This window comes from Erythrolamprus reginae, unplaced genomic scaffold (genome assembly GCF_031021105.1).
Source record: "Erythrolamprus reginae isolate rEryReg1 unplaced genomic scaffold, rEryReg1.hap1 H_22, whole genome shotgun sequence".
In the NCBI taxonomy this organism is placed as follows: domain Eukaryota; kingdom Metazoa; phylum Chordata; class Lepidosauria; order Squamata; family Dipsadidae; genus Erythrolamprus; species Erythrolamprus reginae.
This window is the reverse complement of record NW_027248476.1, coordinates 70,364-95,224: the sequence shown is the minus strand read 5'-3', so window position 1 is coordinate 95,224 and position 24,861 is coordinate 70,364. Positions and strand designations below refer to the sequence as shown.

Below are 24,861 nucleotides of genomic sequence, written 5' to 3'. Positions count from 1 at the left end.
GAAACCCCAGCTCCGCTTCCCAGCTGGGAAGCAGCCCCAGCAACGGCGTGGGCGGGCGGCGTGCGCGCGCTTGGGGGAACCCCAGCTCCGCTTCCCAGCTGAGAAGCGGCCCCAGCAACGGCGTGGGCGGGCGGCACGCGCGCGCTTGGGGGAACCCCCAGCGGCCCCAGCAACGGTGTGGGTGGGCGGGTGGCGCGCGCGCGCTTGGGGGAACCCCAGCTCCGCTTCCCAGCTGAGAAGCGGCCCCAGCAACGGCGTGGGCGGGCAGCCCGCGCGCGCTTGGGGGAACCCCCAGTGGCCTCAGCAACGGTGTGGGCGGGCGGGCGGCACGCGCGCAGGGAAACCCCAGGCGCGAGCAACGGGGTGGGCAGCCGAAGGGCGGGCGGCGGTGGAAGTAAAAACACCATCTGCGCATGCGCAGATGGTGTTTTTACTTCCGCACCGCTACTTCGCGAAAAATCGATCATCGCGAGGGGTCCTGGAACGGAACCCTCGCGATGATCGAGGGACCACTGTATCGCGATTTTTCCCACGATGACGTCACTCTCTTCCTTCCTCTTGCTCTGGAGCGGCAAACAGCGGGTGGGCGGGCGAACGGGCGAGCGGCAAACGGCGGGCGGGCGGGTGAACGGGCGAGCGGCAAATGGCGGGCGGGTGAACGGGCGAGCGGCAAACAGCGGGTGGGCGGGTGAACGGGCGAGCGGCAAACAGCGGGTGGGCGGGTGAATGGGCGAGCGGCGAACAGCGGGTGGGCGGGTGAACGGGCGAGCGGCAAACAGCGGGCGGGCGGATGAACGGGTGAGCGGCGGGCGGGCGGGTGAACGGGCGAGCGGCGGGCGGGCGGGTGAACGGGCGAGCGGCGGGCGGGCGGGTGAACGGGCGAGCGGCGGGCGGGCGGGTGAACGGGCGAGCGGCGGGCGGGCGGGTGAACGGGCAAGCGGCAAACAGCGGGCGGGCGAGGAGCCGAGGCGGCGGGGAAGACCCAGGGAAGGTTCCTTCGGCCGCCCAGCAGCTGATCTGCTCGGTAGCGCAGCAGCAGCGAGGAGCCGAAGATCGGGGTTTCCCCTTTGTGTGGGCGGCTGGGAAACCCCGATCTTCGGCTCCTCGCTGCTGCTGCGCTACCGAGCAGATCAGCTGCTGGGCGGCCGAAGGAATCTTCCCTGGGTCTTCCCCGCCGCCCACACGCAAACCCCACCATCTGCGCATTCGCGGCCATGAAAAAAAATGGCGCGCATGCGCAGATGGTGTTTTTACTTTCGGAACCCTACATCGCGAAAAATCGATTATCGCGAGGGGTCCTGGAACGGAACCCTCGTGATAATGGAGGGATCACTGTACTGTATTGTAAAGAGAAATAGACTTCAAGAAAAGCAACTAGCTACAATAGTTGTGATATTGTCATCTGTCTCAAGATGATTTTGATAGTGGAAAAATAACTTTTGAGTGTTCCGCTATTGTTCTTAATTTGGGGTCAGGATAACTCCATCTTCAGTTATTTCACTTTCTATGGGATTGAAAATCATACAACTGCAATTGAACTCAAAATTTCTGTTGCTAAGTAAGACGGTGAATGTTGCCCCATTTTATGACTTCCCTTGCCATAGTTATTAAATTATTAGCACAATTGTTAAGTAAATCTGGTTTTTGCATTCACTCGCAAAAGGTGATCACATGACCCCAGGACACTGCAACCAATATAAATATGAGTCAGTTACCAAGCATCAAAATTTTGATCACCTGACCATGACAACGCTGCAACAGTCATAAATATGAAAAATGGTCATGTCACTTTTTCTATTGTAACTTCGAATGGTCACTAGATAAACTGTCGTAAATCAAGGATTACTTGTACTGTTAGTATTCTGCCCTTTAGGAAGTGTAATATGCAATAATCTGCCTTCTGGATGGAAACTTTTCTCTCTGAATTTATTGCTGTCACCTAAGAACTCTTTTACCACTAAATGGGAGCTGCCAGTTTCTCATCCTTAGAAATTTTGATGGCGTGAATGAATGGTGACCCACATATTTCACACACTACATTCTGTCAGCAATTGGCCATGATACTTTTCATTCTCTTTTGTTTGTTTGTTTTAAGTAGGATATGTGCATTAATCAATCTGGTTAATATTATCTTTACTAAAACACAAAATATTTACATATAGTTACTACCTTGCTTAAAATGTAGCCGATGGTTATGAGGAATTATAAACCTATAGAAATATAAATGATGGAGGAGAGGTAGAGCACAGGAAAGTAAAGAATAAGGAAGCTTGCTGAATCAGACAAACTGAAAATAGATATCCTATCCCTCATTGCCAATTTATTTAATGATGGACTTTGGTAGAACAGCAAAGAGTTTAGGAGAAGATTGGATACACCGGGAAGTGAAGTGGCTAGACCTTCCCTCACAGAATCTTTCTTTTGAAAATCCTGATAATGGAACAATATCTCTTCTCAACAAATTGTCCTTCTAATTGATTCTTTGGTCCATATATAGCCAAGACCTTAATGCCCTTCATTTCTAATTTTAAATTTGTCAAAACCTATAAGTAATTACAGTTTTCACACAACAGTTGTTTGGACAGACTATTTGTTACTAGGTTTTTTGTTTGTTTTTGTTTGCATCTGATTCCTTGTCGCTAGTTAGCTAAGGAGATCAGGGATGTGAGGTTTAGGTTGTATTCATTATCTGTAAGATCTTATAAGGGATGTAGGAGGGAGAAGAAAGAGGGAGTTTAAACTTTACAAGAAGGATTTCAGCTCTTGAAATCTACAGTGACATGAAGCAAAGGTTCAAGCTGTGGTTATGCTTTTTAAACATGGTTTTTGTGCTTTTTAACATAGCATTTCTTACAAAAACATATCTAATAAACTATAACTGTAACTATATTTCTTGACCTATCAAGAGATTGGTACAGAATGTTGCTAACATTCAGCACAGAATTATCCCTTTACATGTTTTTTTTTTAAATGAGAAAGCTCTTAGCTGTTTTTCAACTTTATCTTTTCTTGTTTTTATGATAGTGATGTAAGACCCTGATAAATGAGTTATAAGCAGCGGTGGGCTACGAGCCGGAACGCTAAATTGCGCTCGCCACTGTGGCTTGTAAGTGCTTGCGGTGCCAGTGCGATTTTGCTTCTGCATCTGTGGAAATTGCGCAGAGAGCCACAGATGCGCCCATGTTTCGGCGAGGTTTTACCTGCGACTCTCTGCATGATTTTTCTACCTCCACAGGTGCAGAAGCAAAATCACGCTGGCCCTGCAAGCACTTACAAGACTCGTAGCCCACTGCTGGTTATAAGTTTTGCCTTACAAACAGACGCTGCTATAAGCGTTGCATCTAATAATGAGATCTTGAGAAGCAGATGTAAAAAGTGTAAGGCAAGTTTAAATATAATACAAATGATTAAACCTTGATGAATAACTTCAATGGGAATTGTTTACTCTCACTCTTTTCCTGGGATAATTGAGATACATCTTTATGGGTAATACAGTTATTCTTAAAGGCCACCAAATTTGGTCCCGTACTCTAAATCAGTGTTTCCCAACCTTGGCAACTTGAAGATATTTGGACTTCAACTCCCAGAATTCCCCAGCCAGCATTTGCTGGCTGGGGAATTCTGGGAGTTGAAGTCCAAATATCTTCAAGTTGCCAAGGTTGGGAAACACTGCTCTAAATGCACCCAAAGGTATTACTATGTAATGCTCACCAAGATGCCGCCACCAAAGTTCTTATTCTAGTATTAAGTAGATTGTTATGAAACATGACCTCTCTCGGCGATCAACTGATAGTAATAATCTCCTATTCATTATGAAATACAATCCCAGCGACTGGTTAGGTCCCACAGAGCTGGCCTTCTCCGGGTCCCGTCGACTAAACAATGTTGTTTGGCGGGACCCAGGAGAAGAGCCTTCTCTGTGGCGGCCCTGACCCTCTAGAACCAGCTCCCCGTGGGGATCAGAACTGCCCCCACCCTCCTTGCCTTTCGTAAAGTTCTTAAGACCCATCTCTGCCGTCAAGCATGGGGGAACTGAGACATCTCCCCTGGGCCTATACAGTTTATACATGGTATGTTTGTGTGTATGCTTGCTTTTAATAATGGGGGTTTTAGTGTTTTTTAAATTATTAGATTTGTTCTTACATTGTCTTTGTTATTGTTGTGAGCTGCCCCGAGTCTATGGAGAGGGGCGGTATACAAATCTAATAAATAAATAAATAAATAAATAAAGGCTGCATTAATAGAGAGATAGAATCAAGATCACATTAAGTTCTAGTACCATTTTACAAAGCCTTAGTAAGACCATACATGGAATAATATTGCATCCAGTTTTGGTTATCACAATACAAAAAAGATGTTGAGCCTCTGGAAAAAGTGCAGGGAAGAACAACAGATCTCTTCAACTTTAGGAGAATTTAACTGCTATGGCCCTTCAAAGAAGCCTTGATGTTGCACAGTGATGATTATGCAATTGTATTAAATAAAAAGACTTGCTACTCCTAGATCCCTGAAGAGTCCTGAGACAAGGCTGGTAAAGACGGTTCCTTTATTCAGCTCTTAAAAAGGAGAAGTGACAACAGCGGGAACGCGTCTGGCTTACCTGGAGAAAAGCCGCTCTTTTATACATTTGCGGCTCCCGCCAAACGAGAGCAGTCAGCGTCTGAACCAATCAGGCGCGACTTCCTGCTTTCAGCACAGACAGCGTTTTTTCATGGAACCAACTATTTACATAGGATTCAACACCCCTCCCTCCTTAGTCAAGAATACATCAATCAAGTAAGCCATGTGACAAAATCATCCAATCTGCTCGGTCTACGCAGGACCCTCTCTGATCTGCGCAGATCATTCGAGTCGGCGCTTCCAACGGTGGAGGTCGGTTCGTCTGTACCTCCCCCGTGCGGCTGGGGCCGAGTTTGGGCTCCGGCCCGCTGGGTCGAGTGGCCAGGCACAACACCAACCTCTGAGGACAAAGATGGTTCGGCGTCGCTGGAGGACCGTTCCTGACTCGATAAGTCCATTTGAATGTCCAATAAAGCGGGTTGCGCGTTACAGTCTATTAGAGGGGAAGAGTCTGTTTCATCGGTTTGCTCGGGGGAGGTTGCCACATGTTTCCGTACATGGTCAATGTGCCGCTTCCACATTCGGCCATCTTCCAATTTTACAATGTATGTTTTAGGAGCAGTTTGTTGTACAATAGTCCCCTTCATCCAATTCAACCCCCCATCAAAATTCTTTGCAAAAACACTTTGACCCAAATACAGTTGTCTTTCAGGATTTACATACATAGGATTATGAGTACAATAACTTGGGTGTAGTCTGTCCAGTGGGGATCTAAGTTTCCTTCCCATTAATATTTCAGCAGGACTTATGTGTGTGTGTGGGAGTTTGGTGTAATATGTTGTGTTAACAAAAATTGGTCCAGATGTTGTTGCACATCTCCAGGGCCTGACCTGCGCAATGCTTCTTTGGCCACCCGAACGTACCGTTCTGCCAAACCATTAGCCCAGGGCGAGTAAGGCGAGATGAGAGCATGTCTGACCCCCAAGTTGTCTAGAAACAATTCAAATTGCCTGGCAGTCAATTGGGGCCCATTGTCTGACACTAAGATGTCTGGACAGCCATGGGTGGCAAACAGATGGCGCAGAACCTTAATTGTAGCACTCGTAGTTATATTATTCATTGCAATGATTTCAACCCACTTGGAAAATGCATCTACCACTATTAAGAAGTATTGTGACCCCACTGGCCCTGCAAAATCAATATGGACCCTGGACCAAGGCCCTGCAGGTTGTTCCCACTCAGCTGGAGTTGTTTTGGGAGGATTTGGCCTAGACTCTTGGCATGGATCACACTTGGCTACCCACGTTTCAATATCGGTATCCAGACCTGGCCACCATAAGTGCCCCCTGGCTAGACCCTTCATCCTGACAATACCAGGGTGGCCCACATGTAGCATGGTGAGAACTTTGGTCTTTAGACTTTCGGGAATGATTACTCTATCCCCCCACAACAGGCAACCTTTAACATATGACAATTCCAATCTTTTGGTTTTAAAATCACTTAAGTTTGCTTCTAGAGAGTCATTAGGCCACCCCTTGAGTACACAGTTTACCACCTTTTTCAAAATTGGGTCTTGCTGCGTGTGCACAGCCACCTCCCTTGCTGTTGTTAGTGGGTTATCTTCGAGTTCTATCATTAACACATCAGCAGATGGGGCAGGGTCTTCCACTAATTCTGCCATTGGGCACCTACTAAGACCGTCTGCGTGGTTGATGTCCTTACCCCCCTTGTGAATGAGTTCGTATTGGTACCCTGAGAGGAACAGGGCCCACCTAATTAATCTTGGAGACATAAATGGGGGAGTAGGTTTGTTAGGGGCTAGGAGGCCTAGTAAGGGCTTGTGATCGGTAATCAATTCAAAACTCCTGCCGAATAGATAGTTATGAAATTTCTTCACCCCTGCCACTAACGCTAGAGCCTCCTTATCTAGTTGGCTGTAGTTCCTCTCAGTATTTGTCATTGTTCTGGAAAAGAAAGCAATTGGGGCCTCTGTATTATTAGGCAAAACGTGTGCCAAGACCCCTCCCACGCCATATGGGGACGCATCGCACGTAAGCCTGATGGGTAGTGAGGTGCTATACTGGACTACTACACTTTTAGAAGTTAGCAACTGCTTTATTTGTACAAAGGCTTCGTGCTCAGTTCTCCCCCATGTCCAAGGGGTTTCTTTCTGAAGCAATCGGTGTAGAGGCTCTGCTGCTGTTGCCTTCTGTTTTAAAAAGACAGAGTAAAAGTTAAGAAGGCCTAAGAATGCTTGCAATTCTGTCTTATTTTGTGGCTCTGGGGCTTCCCTAATGGCTTTCAATTTTTCAGTAGTGGGGTGGATGACTTCCCCATCGATTTTATATCCTAAAAATTCCACACTGCTGGTTCCCCACACACATTTGTCAGGTTTGATTCTTAGTCCTTTATCTTGCAGCCTATGTAGCACTTCCCTTATTCTTTTGTTGAGTTGAGATTGGTTTTCCCCTGCAATTAAGATGTCATCAAAGTAGGGGATGGCCCGTTTAATCCCTGATAACAACCGTTCCATTATGCTTTGAAAAATCCCTGGGGCTATGCTTACTCCAAATTGTAATCTGGTACATTTAAAGGCACCCCTGTGGGTGACAATTGTTTGTGCGCGTGCTGTCGGTTCATCGACAGGGAGTTGCTGGTAAGCTTGCGCTAAATCGATTTTCGCGAACACCTTCCCTTCCCCCAGGGAGTGAAGGAGCTGTTGTACCACTGGAATGGGGTAAGGGTGATGTTGGAGGGTTTTGTTGAGCGTTGATTTATAGTCAGCGCAAACTCTTAATGAGCCGTCCGGTTTAAGAGGCGTGACTATGGGTGTTTCCCAAGGCCCCTGTTCTACAGGGACTAAAATGCCCTGGCTAATGAGCTTATCCAGCTGTAGGTCAAGCTTGGGACGGAGCGGGAGGGGTACCCTGCGTGGTTTGAGCCGGACAGGCGGGACCTTGGGGTCAATTGAAAATGAGATAGGGGGCCCTTTATACGATCCCAAGGTGGGGCTAAACACTTCTGGGAATTCTTGTAAAAAGTTTGGAATGCTATCAGAGTTAACAGTACAAATACCAGAAATTTCAATTCCCAATGGTTCCATCCAAGCCAACCTCAGGAGAGAGTGTCTAGCCCAGTGATGGCGAACCTATGACACGCGTGTCAGCACTGACACGCGTAGCCATTTTTAGTGACACGCGGCCGCCGGAGAAACTTTTGGAGAGAATGCGCCAAATGCACGCGACGTGAGCCAAAAAAAAAAAAAGCCTCCTCACTCTCACCCCTCCCTCCTGTTTCACCTTCATTGCTGCTTGGAGAAGCCCGCGCCTCCTTCGCCTCCCCCCCACCCAGCCCGGGAAGGAAAAAGCCGGCAGAGCGCAAGCGCAGGTTCTTAAAGGATCCGTGTTGTTGATTTCCGAGCACCCAAAAAAAAAAAGGACGTGCGAAGAGCGAGAATAGGAGCCCGGCCCGGCTGGAGCTTCCCTGGCGGTGATGGCACGTGAGCTTTTGGGGCCCGGTGGGAGGGCGCCGGCCATTGTGTGCCCGCACAGCCATTAGGAACCCCCTCCCCCGGCAGAAATTTTGGAAGTGGCGCAAAGCCACGCAGTCCTGAATCGCTCCCTTCTCTGGCCAGCAAAGTCGGCTGCCCAGGAAAGCGCCGCATTTGAAAAGCGCGCGTTTAAAAATCGCGCCACTTTCCCTGGCAGCCGGCTTGCTGGCCGGAGAAGCGAGCGATCTGGGACTGCCTGGCTTTGCGCCGTGATGACAACGGCGCCATGGTGGCCTTCAAGCATCGCCCTTCGTGGCGCCCAACCACCCGTTCTTCAGGTAGATGTCTGGCGCGCTACCGGGAGGCGGAGGTGGCGCGTGGCCAGGCGCTGAGCTCCATGGACACCTGGGAGGGCAAAGGGGTGAATGTGGCTGCTGCTTCTTAGGCGGAGGCGAAGGCGATGGCGGAGTCTGCGCTGGGGCCATGCAGGGATGCTGATCCAGGGGGCCATGGACCGGCAAGTCGCCCTCCACTCTCTCTCCGCTTTCCCTCTCTCTTTCTCTCTCTGTTGCTGCCGTGGTGCACGAGAGAGAAAGAGAGAGAGAAAAAGGAGGAGAGAGAATAAGAGAGAAAGAGAGAGAGAGAGAGAAAGCAAGGGAGAGAGAGAGAAAGAGTGTGTGTGTGTGAGGGGAAGAGAGAGAGAAAGAGAAAGAAAGCAAGAGAGAGAGAAAAAGAGAAAGAGAGAAGGAAAGTAAGAGAGAAAAAGAGAGAGAAAGCAAGAGAGAGAGAGAAAGCAAGAAAGAGGAACAGAGAGAGAAAGAAAGAGAAAGAAAGCAAGAAAGAGAGAGAAAAAGAGAGAAGGTAAGTAAGAGAGAGAAAGCAAGAAAGAGAGAAAGCAAGGGAGAGAAAGAAAGAAATAGAGAAAGGGAGGAAGAGAGAGAGAGAAAGAGAAAGAAAGCAAGAGAGAAAGAGAGAAGGAAAGCAAGAGAGAGAGAGAGAGAAAGAAAGCAAGGAAGAGAGAAAGAAAGAGAAAGAAAGCAAGAGAGAGAGAGAAAGAAAGCAAAAGAGAAAGAGAAGGAAAGCAAGAGAGAGAGAGAGTGAGAAAGAGAGAATAAAAGAGAGATAGCAAGAGAGACAGAGAAAGAGAGAGAGAGAGAGAGAAAGCAAGAAAGAGAGAGAGAGAAAGCAAGAAAGAGAGAAAGAGGAAAGGAGGGAGAAAGCAAAAAAGAGAGGAAGGAAGAAAGAAAGAGGGATGGAGAGAGAAGGGGAAAGAAAGAGGGAGAGAGAGAGAAATAGGGCAAAAGGGAGGAAAAGAGGGGGGGTTTGTCCAAACTTTTTTTCTCAAGGTGACACACCACCCGAGTTATGCTGGGTTTTTTGGCGAATTTTGACACACCAAGCTCAAAAGGTTGCCCATCACTGGTCTAGCCCCTGCCACAACAACCATAGGGAGGGTACATTTAACATTTTTAAACATAATAGGTACATTTGCTTGGCCTAAAACAGGTATTATCCCCCCTTGAAAATCTCTAATTAACAATGAAGTCTGTAAAAGGTCAGACTTTGAGAGGTTAGGCATGTACATTTTGAGTTTTTCCCATGGCATAATGGTGTATTTAGACCCCGAATCAAGTTCCATAGTGCATGGCTTGTTGTTTAGGAGGAGTGAGATTACAATTTTGCCCCCATTTTTTGTTGCCGTGCTATTTACAGAAAATTGATTGTTACCTCTTCAGTGGTCGCGGTTAGCGGTTGAGTAGTTCTTGCGGCCGGAAAACCAGGGAAACCGGTTTTCGCGCGGTTGAGGTGTTTGGGTCTGGAACCGAGGAGGGCGAGGAGTGGAAAAAGATTCCTCAGGTAACGCTGCTCTGCAGGCTTCGGCAATATGGCCGCGTCGGTTGCAGCGGCGGCAAATGGCGTCTTGGAAAGGGCAGCGTTGGCGCGGGTGGTTTCCTCGGCAGCTGGAGCATGGGGCGACAGGGCAAGGGTATCTGGGTTGTCCTGTTGCAGCAGAAAACAGTTGTCCTCGTTGAGGGCTGGTGGGCTGAGGTCGTCTGAAGCCTCCGTGCGGGAACCCGTGGAGTCGATCTTGGCGATGACTTCCCGTTCGTCGTGCTCCTTCAGTTCTTTGGCAGCAGCGTCGGCGACCTCTGCGGTTTGTGCCAGCTTGATTACTGCTTGGAGAGATGGTTCGTCTTCGGTGAGGAGCTTGTTTTGGACCATGGCATTCCTCATGCCGAAAATTAGGGCGTCAGTGAGGTGAGCTTCCGGGTTATCAAACTTGCATTTTGAAAGCACCGTTCGAAGTCGTGTAGCGAACTGGTTGATGGATTCCGATTCCAGTTGGGTCATTCTCGAGAATTGGTGCCAGAAAACGACGGCTGGTTTCGTCGGCTTGAAATGGCTCGCGAGCTTGGTTTGTAGGACGTCCCAAGCGACGGATTTAGCTGGAAGCGGGTCGGTGAGAGTCTGGGCGAGATCGAATATCTCTGGGCCGCAGTAATTCAGGAAAATTGCCCGCTTCCGTTCGGCGTCGGCGTCCCCTATTCCGGCAGCTTCGAGGAAAATCTCGAACTTGGCCAGGTAGGCGTCCCAGGAGGATTTTTCCGGATCAAAGAACTCAGGAGCCCGGCCGATTTGAAGGTTGTTCATCTTGCACGCGTGGTTCTTCCGTCCGTCGTCGCCAGTGAAGAGTCCTGAGACAAGGCTGGTAAAGACGGTTCCTTTATTCAGCTCTTAAAAAGGAGAAGTGACAACAGCGGGAACGCGTCTGGCTTACCTGGAGAAAAGCCGCTCTTTTATACATTTGCGGCTCCCGCCAAACGAGAGCAGTCAGCGTCTGAACCAATCAGGCGCGACTTCCTGCTTTCAGCACAGACAGCGTTTTTTCATGGAACCAACTATTTACATAGGATTCAACAATCCCCATTTTTGTTCCTGCAGTTTACATTAGGTGCTAATCTTGTTCTCGCTAATTTGTTGCATTAATGTCAACACATTGCTGACATAAATTCTGGTGAAGGCAGTCCTTATTTTGCTTGACAGAGCATACATGTTTTGTGTAGTTTTGGTTCTTAGTAATATTACTATGAATAAATATTTAACATTTTGTCTTATGTGTTCTAATCACAGCATTAATTTGACAGATTGAGTAAATTATTTCCTTTTCACCAAGAAACAACATTTTTTTAAAAGAAGCTTTTTGATCTGTTGAGTCAGATATTAAGAGACAAAATATACACTTGGATCATTAATGCATATTTTATGCATTAATTTGTTCACTCAATTTGGCTGCCACCAGTCTCAAACCTGCTTTAATGTATTGCATAATTATCATCTGAAATTTCTATCTTCCTGTATGCAAAGTTTTGGACCAGCTCCCTATAAGCTACTTTCATAAGCTTTTCCTGCCCCACAAATAGGCTGCCATTTTACTGGATGTGCTGTGATATAAAACACAATTTGCTTCTAGGGACTAGAAGAAAGATATTGGTAGATATTTCAGGTTTAATTAGCCCTGCTTTTTTTAGCTAGAAGTGAAATAAAAAGGCAAAATACATATTTACCAATTATAAATGCACATCCTAGAAAGTAGACATTTTAACATAATGAGAGTAAACATGTAGATTTGTTTGTTTCAGTTCCTCAGTTGTTTAGTTTGTTTGTTTCAGTTCCTCAGTTCTTCAGTTTAATCATAATGAAGTTCAGTACTACGTTCTTCATGGGTTGGGTTTGTCAATATAAGAACTAACCAGCAATGTATGTTTGGAGGAATCAGATGTAATGTTCTCTGTTGTTATGGTTGTTGGTGGCTATTGCGGTTAGTCTTTCTAATGCTTGCCATTGCTGTGCGCTATATATTGCTGTGTGTTAAAATATTGCTGTGTGATAAATATTACTGTGTGATAAATATTTGTCTATGCACTTCCTGTGTGCTACATATTGGTCTATGTACACTGCTCAAAAAAATAAAGGGAACACTTAAACAACACAATATAACTCCAAGTAAATCAAACTTCTGTGGAATCAAACTGTCTACTTAGGAAGCACCACTGATTGACAATCAATTTCATGTGCTGTTGTGCACATTCAACTTTGTACAGAACAAAGTATTCAATGAGAATATTTCATTCATTCAGATCTAGGATGTGTTTTTTGTGTTCCCTTTATTTTTTTGAGCAGTATGTTATACTTATGGTATTGTATGGAACTGTATGAAAATATTATTGGTTAGCTGCTGTATGTATAGAACTACAGTGGTACCTCAGTGTTCGACCATAATCCGTTCCAAAAGTGTGGCCGAGAACCGATTTGGTCGAGTACCGAATTAATTTATCCCATAGGAAATAATGGAAATGGGTTTAATTGGTTTCCAGCCCCTATTTCCTTTATTTCCTATGGGATAAAGATATGAGGTCTAAGCACTCCAAGCTGTAGTTAGGGTGGGGGCAGTTTCGGGGGGGGCTCCTTTCCTCAGTGGTTCATCTTCCCTTTAAGCAGTTACACCAACTTTCTCTTTCCCGAAAGTAGCGACGGCAGCAGAGGCTTTCCTTAGAGCAGCAGCAGCGCCGGGAACGTGAGATGAGAAAGGGAAGCCTCTGACGTTCCTGGCGCTGCTACTGCTCTAAGGAAAACCTCTGCTGCCGTCGCTACTCTCGGGAAAGAGAAAGTTGGTGTAACTGCTTAAAGGGAAGACGAACCACTGAGGAAAGGAGCTCCCCCAAAACTGCCGGTATTGCAGCCCCCCCCCCCCACTCCCTACAGCTTGGAGCATGACTGGGAGGCTGTTTAGTGGACGGCCAAAATGGGCGTGTCGGATTCCGACTCCCATTCCTTCTCACCCCGTCCCCTCATTTCGGATAATAAACAAAATTTTCTGTGGCTGTTCGGTATCCGAATTTTTGCCGAAAATTTTGTTCGGTATCCGAAATATACGAGAACCAAAGCGTTCGAGTACCGAGGTACCGCTGTATATAGTCTGATATCTGGTTTGTATATGATTGCTTGACTTGGATATGTATGTAGTTGACTGTTTACTGTTTAATCTATTTTATACCTTGTAAATAATATTTATAGTCTTACTTATTTATCTGTGTTATTGGCTGAACAACCATCACTGCCACATATACCGTACTCTGTTTTCTAAGTTTAGGATTCTAACATTGGTTATAAGCCCAGTGTGGAATGCTAACAGAAGTCCTATCTATTAATGTTTCTTTCCCATTAAAAAATTATATTTCTGGAATTTTCTAAATTTACATGGTGTACTATTTTTTTATGAAATTGACGGATTTCCCCCCCCCCCCTCCAGTACTAATGTCATAAACTGTTCTGGTTGGAATAGAGCATATGTAAAATGCAGCCTAGGTTTAAAAAGAATACAGGTAGTCCTTAATTTACCACATTTTGTTTAGTGATGTTCAAAGTTACAACGGCACTGAAAAATGTGATCTATAACTGTTTTTCACACAATCGTTGCAGCATCTTCATGGTTACTTTTAGCAACTAACTCATATTTATGCCGTGTCCGAGAGTCATGTGATTCCCTTTTGCAACCTTCTGACAAGCAAAGCCAATGGGGAAGCCAGATTTATTTACCAAATGAATTACTAACTTAACAACTGCCGTGATTCACTCCACATGTGTGGCAAGAAAGGTCATATAATGGGACAAAACTCACCAAACAAATGTCTCACTTATCAACAGAAATGTTGGGCTCAGTTGCCACAACTCAATGATTATCCTTACTCAGCATAGGCAAAGGAGTTTAAGTAGAAATGTAAGGCTATAACAAAATATGGTTACAGCCAGTGAAGGGCTACCAAATTTTTTACTACCACACTGTGGGTGTGGCTTATACATTTTTTTATAACATCTTTCAGGGCAAATTGGGTGCTCTGGGGTGGAGCTCCATTTTTGCTACCCCACTGCGTTCCACCCTGTCCGGGCAGCAGCCCACCCCTGGTTACAGCATTATTTACTGGTTGGAAGCCTGAATCAAGTGAACTACAGTATGATCAAGGGCCATAGGATCTGATACAAGAATTCTGCCATTTTTCGTGTTTCAACTTTTTGCATCTATATACTGAATGTGTAGCATAGTCTTCATTTAAGAGGGACCTCTTACACGGAGCTATAACATCAGATCTAAAAACAAAGAGACACAAATGAAAGTAAACTAACCACCAAATCGATCTCTAGTCAGCAGGAAGAAATAACAAAACATTATTAAAATTTTGCCTCATTAGGGGAAAATAAAATATTTTAAAAAATAACTGACATGATTGGATAGTTGATAATACTTTCCAAATTTGCCATAACCATTTACCAATAAATTCATAATGAATGGGCATTCTAGAGAAAAATCTAGTGTTAAAGCAATTTGGGGGATATGATTTTTTAAATAACCAACAAAATAACATAGCATTGTGTTTATACAACTTTGATAGGGGTGGTTCCATCCTGTGTTTTCTGCCTTTGGAAAGGCTTTGTGATTTGTGTACATATAGTGTTGCTAGTTTTGAAAACCAAACTATTAGTACACTTACATTTCCTTTAACTTTATTTAATGAGATTATTTTTCAAACTTGCATTGTATTTTCAAAGGAAAGGCCATACCCTTTTTGGCATTCTAAATTATACTAAGACACCAGGGGGAAGTCGAAGACTTCGCTCTAATATTCTGGAACCTCTGATTGATGCTGATAGTATCAACACAAGATTGGATTCTGTTCAAGAGCTTCTTCAGGATGAGGAATGCTTTTTTGGTCTTCAGTCAGGTAAATAACTTCTGCTTGGTAAAAGGAATAAAATAGTTCATAGTTAGATTGGTGCAGTGTACAGGTAGTCTTTGACTTACAACAGTTCATTTAGTGACTGTTCAAAATTAGAACAGCACTGAAAAAAGTGACTTATGACCATTTTGCACACTTATGACCATTGCAGCATTCCTTTAGTCACATAATCAAAATTTAGGCACTTAGCAACTGACTCATATTTATGATGGTTGCAAGATAGCAAGATCAGGTGAGCAGCCTTTATGGTCTTCTGACATGCAAAGTCCATGGGGAACCATGATTCACTTATCATCCATGTTACAAGCTTAACAACTGCAGTGATTCACTTAACAACTCTGGCAAGAAAGGTCACAAAATGGGGCAAAATTCACTTAACAGTCACACTTAACAACAGACATTTTGGGCTCAATTGTGGTCATAAATTGAAGACTACCTGACTCATTTTTTTAATTTTCAAAACTTCTGAATGTATTAATTCATATCATTAATAAATTAGCATTGTAAATAAATTACTCAAATGTAAAACGTTAACAAGTTAAATATAGGACAGGCATCTTAAACATTATTTTACTTATGTTTAATTATAATTCAAGAACAGCCAAACAAAAAAATACTAGAGGCTCAGTAAATAAAAGGGTAAAATTATTTTAAAAATCCAGAGACAATGATGAAAATAAGGTATCAAAGAATTTAAGAAAGGATTTTACAACCTTCTTGGACAATTGATTACAAAAAAGAAAAGCTGCTACTGAATAATCACAGAAGCAATTAAAATTACTGGCCATTTTCAATGGCCATTGGGTATATAACAAATTTTAATAGCATATGTGATATAGATTCAACTTCTCTATCTGAGCACAAGTAAGCTCAGGAATTTTATCTAACTACCGGTAATTGTCAGCCTAATTGGTAGTACCCCAGTTCATGTCAAAGTAAAATATCTCCAATGGGGAGCATGGAATATATTTTTTAAAATGTAGACCAACGAACGAGGGAATGATTGCATTGTAGAAAAATATGGAAAATACTAGCTCTGTCAGTCTGACTATCTAAATCCCAAATTCTCTGCTTGAGTTCAACAAGAGTTTAATCAAAGCCAAGAGCAGAGAGTGCTGACAAATAAGGGCTGCAGTACACCAAATCACTGTTAATTTGTCTCCTTAGGTTAGATCTAAACCTATCTGGCGATGTGAGATTCACTCAAAAACTTCCATTAGCCAGAATTTATGTCAGCCAAATTGGATTATTATGTGCATGATCAAAAGGAATTATTTATACAGTATCTGTAAAAAAAGGGAGGATAGCATAGTGGCCCATATACAGAATTTAATTTAATTTTTTTTAAACAAAATTAAATGTTTACCAAGGCTTTTGCAGTTTGTCAATTGAGAAATTCCTTTTTAACCTCGGAAGGTGAAACTGGAGGTCATTCAGAGAGAGATTCATCAAGAAGCTGGACATGGGCTTTGTTGCCTTGGGACACATTAAATTACCATGAAAGTAGATAGTCCAAGTCTCTAGAGATTTGGTATTATTTTCAGAGTTAACTCTGGATGGAGTTGAGAAACAAGACTCCAAAACAGAATAATTTTTATTGATGACAGCCCACTGAATGCTTTAGATTTTTCAATTTTGTCGGTTTCTTTCCCCCTTTAAAAGCTGCTTATGGCCATTCTTTAGGAACTAAAATGTTTCATGTTAGGGAGAACCGTTATATATACTATATAGGGATTTTTATAAGCTAGAGTTACATTTTGAGAATTACGTTTCAAGATTGGATCAGTTGTTAAACTGATGTGAAGAAGATTTTTTTTTTCACTTGTGAGCCGCCCCGAGTCTGTGGAGAGGGGCGGCATACAAATCTAAATAATAAATAAATAGTAAATAAATAAATTGCTGGGCAAGCTGACTATACCTTTGGACAAGGGTAATGATTTTTTGATAAGTAGAGATTATTTCATGGGGGTTGACTGCAAATGGATTGTTTTAGGAAAGTAGACAATGGCAGCAAAAACCAGAAAAAGTGACACGGACCAGTCTACTAATCCAAACTGGTCTGTTTCCTTTCCAAAGGGATGAATCATTGACTAGTTAGGTTCAATCAAATGAGAAGCAAAGTCATTTTAAGAAGGGCGGCATAACAAGTGAACGAACCAACCAACGAACAAATGCACCTGTTATTTATATGTGATCATTCTCTGGACAAAGTATAAAAATGCTGGAAAATATTTACAGGAAAGGGTGAAGATGTTTGTATTTAATATTGTCAGACCTGAAAAACAAAGTGATAGCACCAAAACAATCATCTCACAATGGTATCTGTGTCCATTTCTTGCTTGCCATTATTCCCTAACCCCCACACCATGTTTATAAGATAGTTGATTCACGGTGTAACTGGAGAAAAGGAAAAGGGAATGGAGGCAGGTAATTTTACATTCTACCAAATATATCAGTGGTGGATTGCTGCACACGTGGGTTCACAATTCTGAACTAGTAGCAAAGGTAAGCAAAAACAACTAGTTAAATATACCATAATTTCTACAGATAGAGGAAACAAGTCTCCATCTCAATAATGATTATGTTATGACAAATCTAATTTCCGTCCTTTTAATAAAAACATGAAACTTGAAATAGAAATTAAAAACGTTTTAAATTTGAATAGTTTTGTACATGTGTAGAAATAAATCCTAGAATTTAAGTTTAACTGGTTTGTGGATCAAGCTAAAAGTTCTGTTTGATTTTTTTTCTCCCCAGTTATAGGAAGATTTTTGGACACTGAACAATTACTTTCAGTTTTAGTACAAATTCCAAAGCAGGATACGGTATGTTTATAAATATTTTAATGGAATGCATTATAAATATCTATCAATTATCTGTTTCTATTGCTTGTTTGTTTTAGAGAATTCTATTCTCATAGAAAATATAAATCAAAACCACTTTCTAAAAAGATTTTCAGATAGGAATACACAGACATACATACTGTATATAGAGAGATGATATTTTTATTCTTTGCATTATACTAGAAGTGTTGGATTCTCTATCATTTATTTTAGCTTGGCAGAACCAAGCTAAAATAATAATTTATAGTTAGTTTTTCATTTTCAATAAAGTAAATATATGGTTTAATTTTCATGACACAAAATTAAACTCTTTTAAAATTTTATTGTTTGTTTTTTATCAGTAATCAAAGGTTTTAATTATTTAGTATTATACTGGGTAGGAAAGGACATGAAAGTCTTTATTTAAATGAATCAGAAGAATCAGAAAAAATACAGAATCAGAAAAAATAAAATACTGTAGTTGTTACTTAACTTGGAAACTACATGGCTCTTTTTTCTTATTTTCTTCCCATTTTTCTTCAAACCTTCACAGTATGAAACTACCCAATGTTAATGCCAGAGGGATACACTGTAGTATAATACTGCCAAGTTAAAGACTCTGGGAACGAACAATTTATTGGAGAAAGCCAGAAATATATTTTAACGTCTCTAACATAGTAGCTCTCATTATTGTGCTTACAAAGAATATAATAATTACAGTTAAGCACAAATAGCTATGATAATAAACAGTATCTAGGCTGTTTTCTACTGTACCAACAATAATCTGATATGTTTTTTAAATAGGTTAATGCGTCTGAATCAAAGATAACCAATTTAATTTATCTGAAGCATACTTTGGAACTTGTGGAGCCTTTGAAGGTATTATATCCTAAAATGCTATGTAAATACCAATTATGGTTATCAGTTCATTAATTCTGAAATCAAGGATTATACCGGTTCTCAAACTCAATTTACCTGGGGGCTGCTGGAGGTAGTATCTGGGTGAGGCTGGGCCGCATCAGGTTTTCCACAAGAAAAGCTCTTATAAAAACATTCCAATGTACACTGCTTTGTTGTTGTTGTGAGCCACCCCGAGTCTGAGGAGAGGGGTGGCATACAAATCTAATAAATAATAATAATTAAAACAATTATAAGAGAAAAAATATATTGCTCAGAAGCCGCCTCCTTTCCTTTATCAAAAAAGTTGCTCTTCTAAATGAAAATTGACAGAAGATAAATATCAGTTATTTTCCACAAATCAAGTGTAGATTTGCCTTTGACAGTTGTATGATTATTTTTTTTGGTCAGGTCCTGAGCCCCTGTTTTGATGCATTCCAAATATCAATACAGTTAGTGGTATATTTTATGATGTAGCTAAGAATATATGGAATTTTAATAGCAATAGCACTTAGACTTATATAACACTTCCTGGTGCTTTACAGCCCCCTCTAAGCGGTTTACAGAGTCAGCATATTGCCCCTGGATCCTCATTTTACTGACCTTGGAAGGATGGACGAGTGAGTCAACCTTGAATCAGTGAAACCTAAACTGCCAAATTGCTGGCAGCCGCTGATCAGCAGAAGTAGCCTGTAGTACTGCATTCTAACCACTGCGCCACTGCAGCTCTTAATATGATTCAAAGTCATTTTGCGAATTCAGTTGATACCTACCTCAGATAAAACAATACTAGAACAAATCAAAATCCTATGTATTGATGTTCTAAAATGAGCTACATTTCTAATAAGAAGAGTATTTTAAGCAATTCAGTACTGTCTTCCTCAACATGTTATTGATTTATGTACTGATTTATTTATTTATTTTATGTACGTTGAGAGCATATGCACCAAGACAAATTCCTTGTGTGTCCAATCAAACTTGGCCAATAAAAATTCTATTCTCACTTATCACCAACGAGACTGGCCAAGATCTACCCCAACATAAAACCAAACTGTTGGAGATGCAATAGCAAAGTCGGAACCTTCTTTCATCTATGGTGGACATGCCCTCCCATAAAAAAACTATGGAAAAAAATACAAACATGGAAACAACAAATCACAGCAATCTCATTAAAACTTACACCAGAAATATTCCTCCTGAGCATAATGGATCCGAAAAATAAAAAAGAAGACACATACCTAATACAACAAGAATCACAATAGCACAAAATTGGAAAAGAGACAATACACCAAATGAAAGAGAAATTATTTAAAAAAATTATGATTGTGCAGAAATGGATAGGCTCACCCAAAAACTTAAAAATAAAGAAGATTCAAGATTCTATAAGAATTGGGAAAAATTTTATGACTGGGTAAAAAATAAAAAACAAATGGAGAAAGGAAAGAAAAACAAGGAAATAATATAAAATGTAGATCAAAATATAATAATGGACAGTGTAGAAATGGCTATACAAAACATAAAACTCTGAATGGTTATATCGGATTATTATGAATTTTCTGATCAATCCAATACGATCTCTTCTCAAGTGTAATTTAGAAATGTATTGATAAAAATAAAATAACAACAAAACCGCGGCAATCATATGCTGCCCAATTAACAATCTAAACTTTTTTAGAACTATCATAGTTCAGTGGGGGTAAGGGGATGGGAGGAAGACCCAGAGGATTTAAAGGATAACGAACTATAAAGATATAGTACTTTAGCCACAATAGGTTATGATTTTGATATGTATATTGATCAGACAAAGTGTAACTGAATAGAATAATCATATTATGCCCGCGAGTATATGTTATCATAATGTTGTCAATTAAGATGCATCTTCCTCCCTTTGTATATAACTCTTTGTAAATTAATAAAAATTATTTAAAATAAAAAATAAAAAATAAATTCTATTCTATTCTATTCTATTTACAAATTATTTTCTTCAATTTATATTTTATTATATTGATAAAGATAATATTTTTAGCAATGTTTTGGTTAAGGTAATCATCGTTGTGGTGAAAGTGGCATGAATCAACTTTAAAAAGTGATTACTTTTTTAATTACTTAGGCGATACTATTTAAGCCAATTCTTCTGTGCATATATTTATTATATTATAATTTTTTATTTATTTATATTTTAAATAATTTTAAAAAATAAAGTTATATTTCTTTATACCCAAACCTTAGTGAAGTAAGATAGTAGTACATCTATATTCCTGTTCTCCAATGCACTTGCAAGGAGAGTCCAACGTGGGTAATTCTCCAGTCTCATTGGAGGGACTGAGTTTTAATTTAAACATTATGCAGGTACCGCCCCCTAGCCTACCAGTCATCAAAACTCAGTCGCAGTAATGGGACATTTTTTGAGTTTCTCCTCATAAGCATTAGTAGTAATATATGAATAAATACTATGTGTTTGTTTTGTTCTGAGTACTAATGCTTTTCTTTATTCCTTTTACTTGTTTGCAGGGTTTTTCGTGTATGGATTGGCTTCTCCTTTACAGCAACGGAGCAGGCCCTCCGAGGGCTCTGTCCGTTTGACTGTGGCGCCCTGCCCCCCCCCTTTTTGGTTCCATGGCATTGGCGCTCACGAGGACCGAAGCGCAGCCGTGGGGGGGGGGGCACTAAGCTAATAGGGCGACCAGGCTCCCGGCCTCCGAGGTCGCGCCTGGGGATAGGAGACGGTTGCCGCCGGAAAGGGCCTGCCCCGCCCGGCGAATAATACCTCAGCCGAAGATCTGGCGACCAAAGGAAGGCTGCACTGTAAACGCAGGGCAAGTCCATGGAAGGAAGAGTTGGTTATTGGGGCCCTGCATAAATATCAGAATGCAGCCTTCGGGGGAAAACGGCGGGAGCAGCTCTTGAGTTTCCCGCCGGTTGCCATGGCAACGGCATGGCGGCCATTTTTTGTTTGGCCGGTAGCTGTCAATCAAGAGGGTGAGAGGAGCGAGGCACGCTCCGAGGCAACCCCCCCCCTCCGTTTACCCAGCAACATGCAGCCGCATTGAGGTCACAGCCTCATTGCTTTGTTAGCTGCGTTGCGATCGGCATTATTACATTGTCTAACCGTGAGTGATTCATTATGACCGATAATTCGGCCCATCTGGGGGAGGAGGGGGCCAATTCCATCAGGCCCACTACCCCCAAGGACAAGCCTTCCTCCGAAAAGGCCAAGGCTAAATCTTCTCAGGCCGCCTCCCTTAAGGAAGCCGAGAAGAGGATACGGGCCCTGGAGAGGCAGCTAGAGATGGCCCAGAAACAGCCACCAGCGCCACAGGCCCAACCTAATTATCTTCGGGGGCCCACGCCCCCCCCGGCCTCCCCCTTACCAGGCATTGCTGGGGTTGTAGGCTCGGCTACAGAACGTGATTGGTCGCCTGAACGCCCCCTATTGTCCACTGGACCCCAATATACCTTGCCCATGGCCAGCAGCACGGGTGCTCAATACCACCAGCCCACAGCCACCTTTACACCGTCTGCTGTGGGTCTGAGGAGCTCGTTTGATACATGGCAAAGTATGCCTCAGGATCTCCAAAATCTAATAAGCAGTGTTTATGCTCAAGGGATTACGGTTGGGGCACAACAACAGGCCCCTGGGATTCCCATTCCACCAAAACAGAGGAATGTGTGGGCACCTCCTGCTCCAGCCTCCTTTCAAGGCTCCATGGAGGAGGATCTCTATCCCAGAGAGGAGGATAGTGAGGAAGGCGAGGGTTTGTCAGGAGATGAGCAACCACCTGAACCACCGAGCCTTGTAGGCCTCTTCAAGCCCTCTCTCTTTCGAATCATGTTAAATAAGGCTAAGTTGGTTTTTGAGGGAGCAGGAGAGGGGAAGTTACCTGCAGAAAACACTGCACAGGCCTCAAAAGGGGTCCTACTTTCAGTGCCAAAGAAAGAACCAGAAACCATTCCCTCCTCTGATATTTTCCTTGACAATATTAAAAGGCCTTGGGAAGCGCCAGCAGCAGCACAAGGCCCCTCTTTAATTGATAGGAAATACTATACCTTCGATCAGGAGATGGAATCGCTTTTAACACCTCCAACCATAGACACTCCTGTGGCAAGTTTGGTGTCCAACGCCTTGGTCCCTTCGGAGGTTTCGGAGGGTCTGAAGGCGGAGGACAAAAGAGCCGAGACGGTAGTCATGAAGACTCACCAAATGGCAGCCTGGGCCTTGCGAGCCGCCTCGGCTGCCTCATTTTTTAATAGGGCAACCATCCTGTGGATACAGGACATGCAAGCACGTGCAAGTCAGGAGGATGGCAGGTTCCGCCAAGATTTAAATAAACTGCTGGCGGCAACGGAGTTCTCCGCGGACGCTACCATGGATGCGGCAAAATTTGCATCCCGTGCGCTGGCATCTTCTTTGTCCTCCCGGAGATTAATTTGGCTACGAAGCTGGCAGGCGGACGTAAAATCAAAATGGCGCCTAGCTTCTGCCAAATTCCAAGGGGAACAGTTGTTCGGCGATTCCCTTGAAAAGGTCCTTATCAAGGACAAAGATAAAAAGAAGGTGCTCCCAAGATCCAACAGGAGAGCAGAACGACGGTTCCTCCCTTTCTATAGAAGGCAGAACTTTCGTGCAGAGCCCTCCTCAACCGTCTCTCAGGGTTCGAGGAATTTCTCTCAGGGCTCTTTCAACCAGGGAGGCTTCCGTCAGGATAGACCGTACTTCGCGGACCGCAGCAGACCCTACCAGCAGGGACGCCGTCCATACAGAGGTTCCAACTTTAAGGGTTCCAAACGTGGAAAATGACTCCTCAGACCCTTACCCTCTGGGGGGCAAGCTCCTCCACTTTGCCAACGCTTGGAGGGCTGCATCCCTCGACTCCTGGGCCGTGGACACAGCAGCACAGGGGTTGCGGATCAATTTTCTCCGGGTACCCCCACACCGCTTCATTGCTTGTCCTCAAGTGACAGACCCCCAGAAGAGGGCGCTGTTGCATCGGGAAATAGAGCACCTCCTGGAGATAGAAGCGATAGAGGAGGTTCCCTTTCACCTGAGGGGAACTGGTTTCTATTCCATCGTTTTCCTAGTCCCCAAATCTTCGGGCGGGGTCCGTTTGATTTTAAATCTGAAACGGTTGAATCTGTATGTGCGTTATCAAAAATTCAAAATGCACTCCCTCAGGTCTATACTGCAATCCATACGACCGGGTGACCTCCTCTCCTCCATCGATCTCAAGGAGGCCTACCTCCATGTACCGGTAGCACAGGAGCACAGACAATTCCTCCGGTTTTCCATCAACGGATCTCATTACCAATATCGAGCGATGCCATTTGGCCTGTCGTCAGCGCCGAGGACGTTCACCAAACTTCTGGACGTCCTCACGGCCACCTTGAGACACAGGTCAGTGCGGCTCATGGCATACCTCGACGACGTCCTGATCCTGTCCAAGTCCCGGGACCGGGCGCAGCGGGATCTCCAACTGACCATGTCGACCCTAAGGACTTTCGGGTTTACCATAAACCTGGAAAAGAGTCAGCTAATTCCTTCCACCAGGTTAGCTCACCTGGGCACCATCATCGATACAGACTTGTGCCAAGTTTTTCTATCGGAGGACAGACAGGCCAATATCCGGACTCTACTACAGGACTTGTCTTCTCAACCAAGACCTTCCCTGGCCTTTCTCTCCAAAATCCTGGGCACGTTGGTTTCTTGCATAGATGTGGTTCCCTGGGCCAGGTTACACATTCGAGACCTCCAATGGTTTCTCCTACCCTATCAAAGGAGAAAGACCAGCCATACCAGGCTGCAGGTGATTCTCCCTGCAGCGGTCAGGAGATCCATGCGTTGGTGGACCTCAACCGCTATTCAAAGGGGGTCCCCCTTTCGAGGACAGGATTTTATCACTCTCACGACGGACGCCAGCCTGTTCGGTTGGGGTGCTCACCTGTCATCCAATGTAGCCCAGGGCTTGTGGACTCCTCGGGAGTTGAAAACCATCAACATCAATTTCTTGGAATTGAGGGCAGTGTATCTCGCTCTGCTGAGTTTTTCCCATCTGGTGCAGGGCAGCCATGTCCTGGTTCTAACGGACAACGTTTCCGCTCGCTCTTACATCAACCACCAGGGCGGGACGAGATCCAGGCGCCTGATGCAGGAGGCCAACACTCTGTTCAAGTGGGCAGAGACTCACCTGGCCTCTCTCGCAGCCGAGCATATCTCAGGCCAGGAGAATGTGACGGCGGATTGGCTGAGTCGCAGGACTTTGGATCCGGGGGAGTGGAAGCTGGATCAAGGAGTGTTCCGGGC

At 43.7% G+C, this 24,861-nt stretch overlaps 1 protein-coding gene across 1 annotated transcript in view; it reads left to right on the top strand.

Moving 5' to 3' along the window:
- LOC139155484 (mutS protein homolog 4-like) overlaps nucleotides 1-24,861 on the top strand; it is an 84,583-nt gene that overhangs the window by 33,739 nt on the left and 25,983 nt on the right. The window contains exons 7-9 of the mRNA XM_070730631.1: nucleotides 14,657-14,829; nucleotides 17,602-17,669; nucleotides 18,471-18,545. Coding sequence (XP_070586732.1) covers nucleotides 14,657-14,829; nucleotides 17,602-17,669; nucleotides 18,471-18,545 — 316 coding nt within the window. The remainder of the gene's footprint in view (nucleotides 1-14,656; nucleotides 14,830-17,601; nucleotides 17,670-18,470; nucleotides 18,546-24,861) is intronic.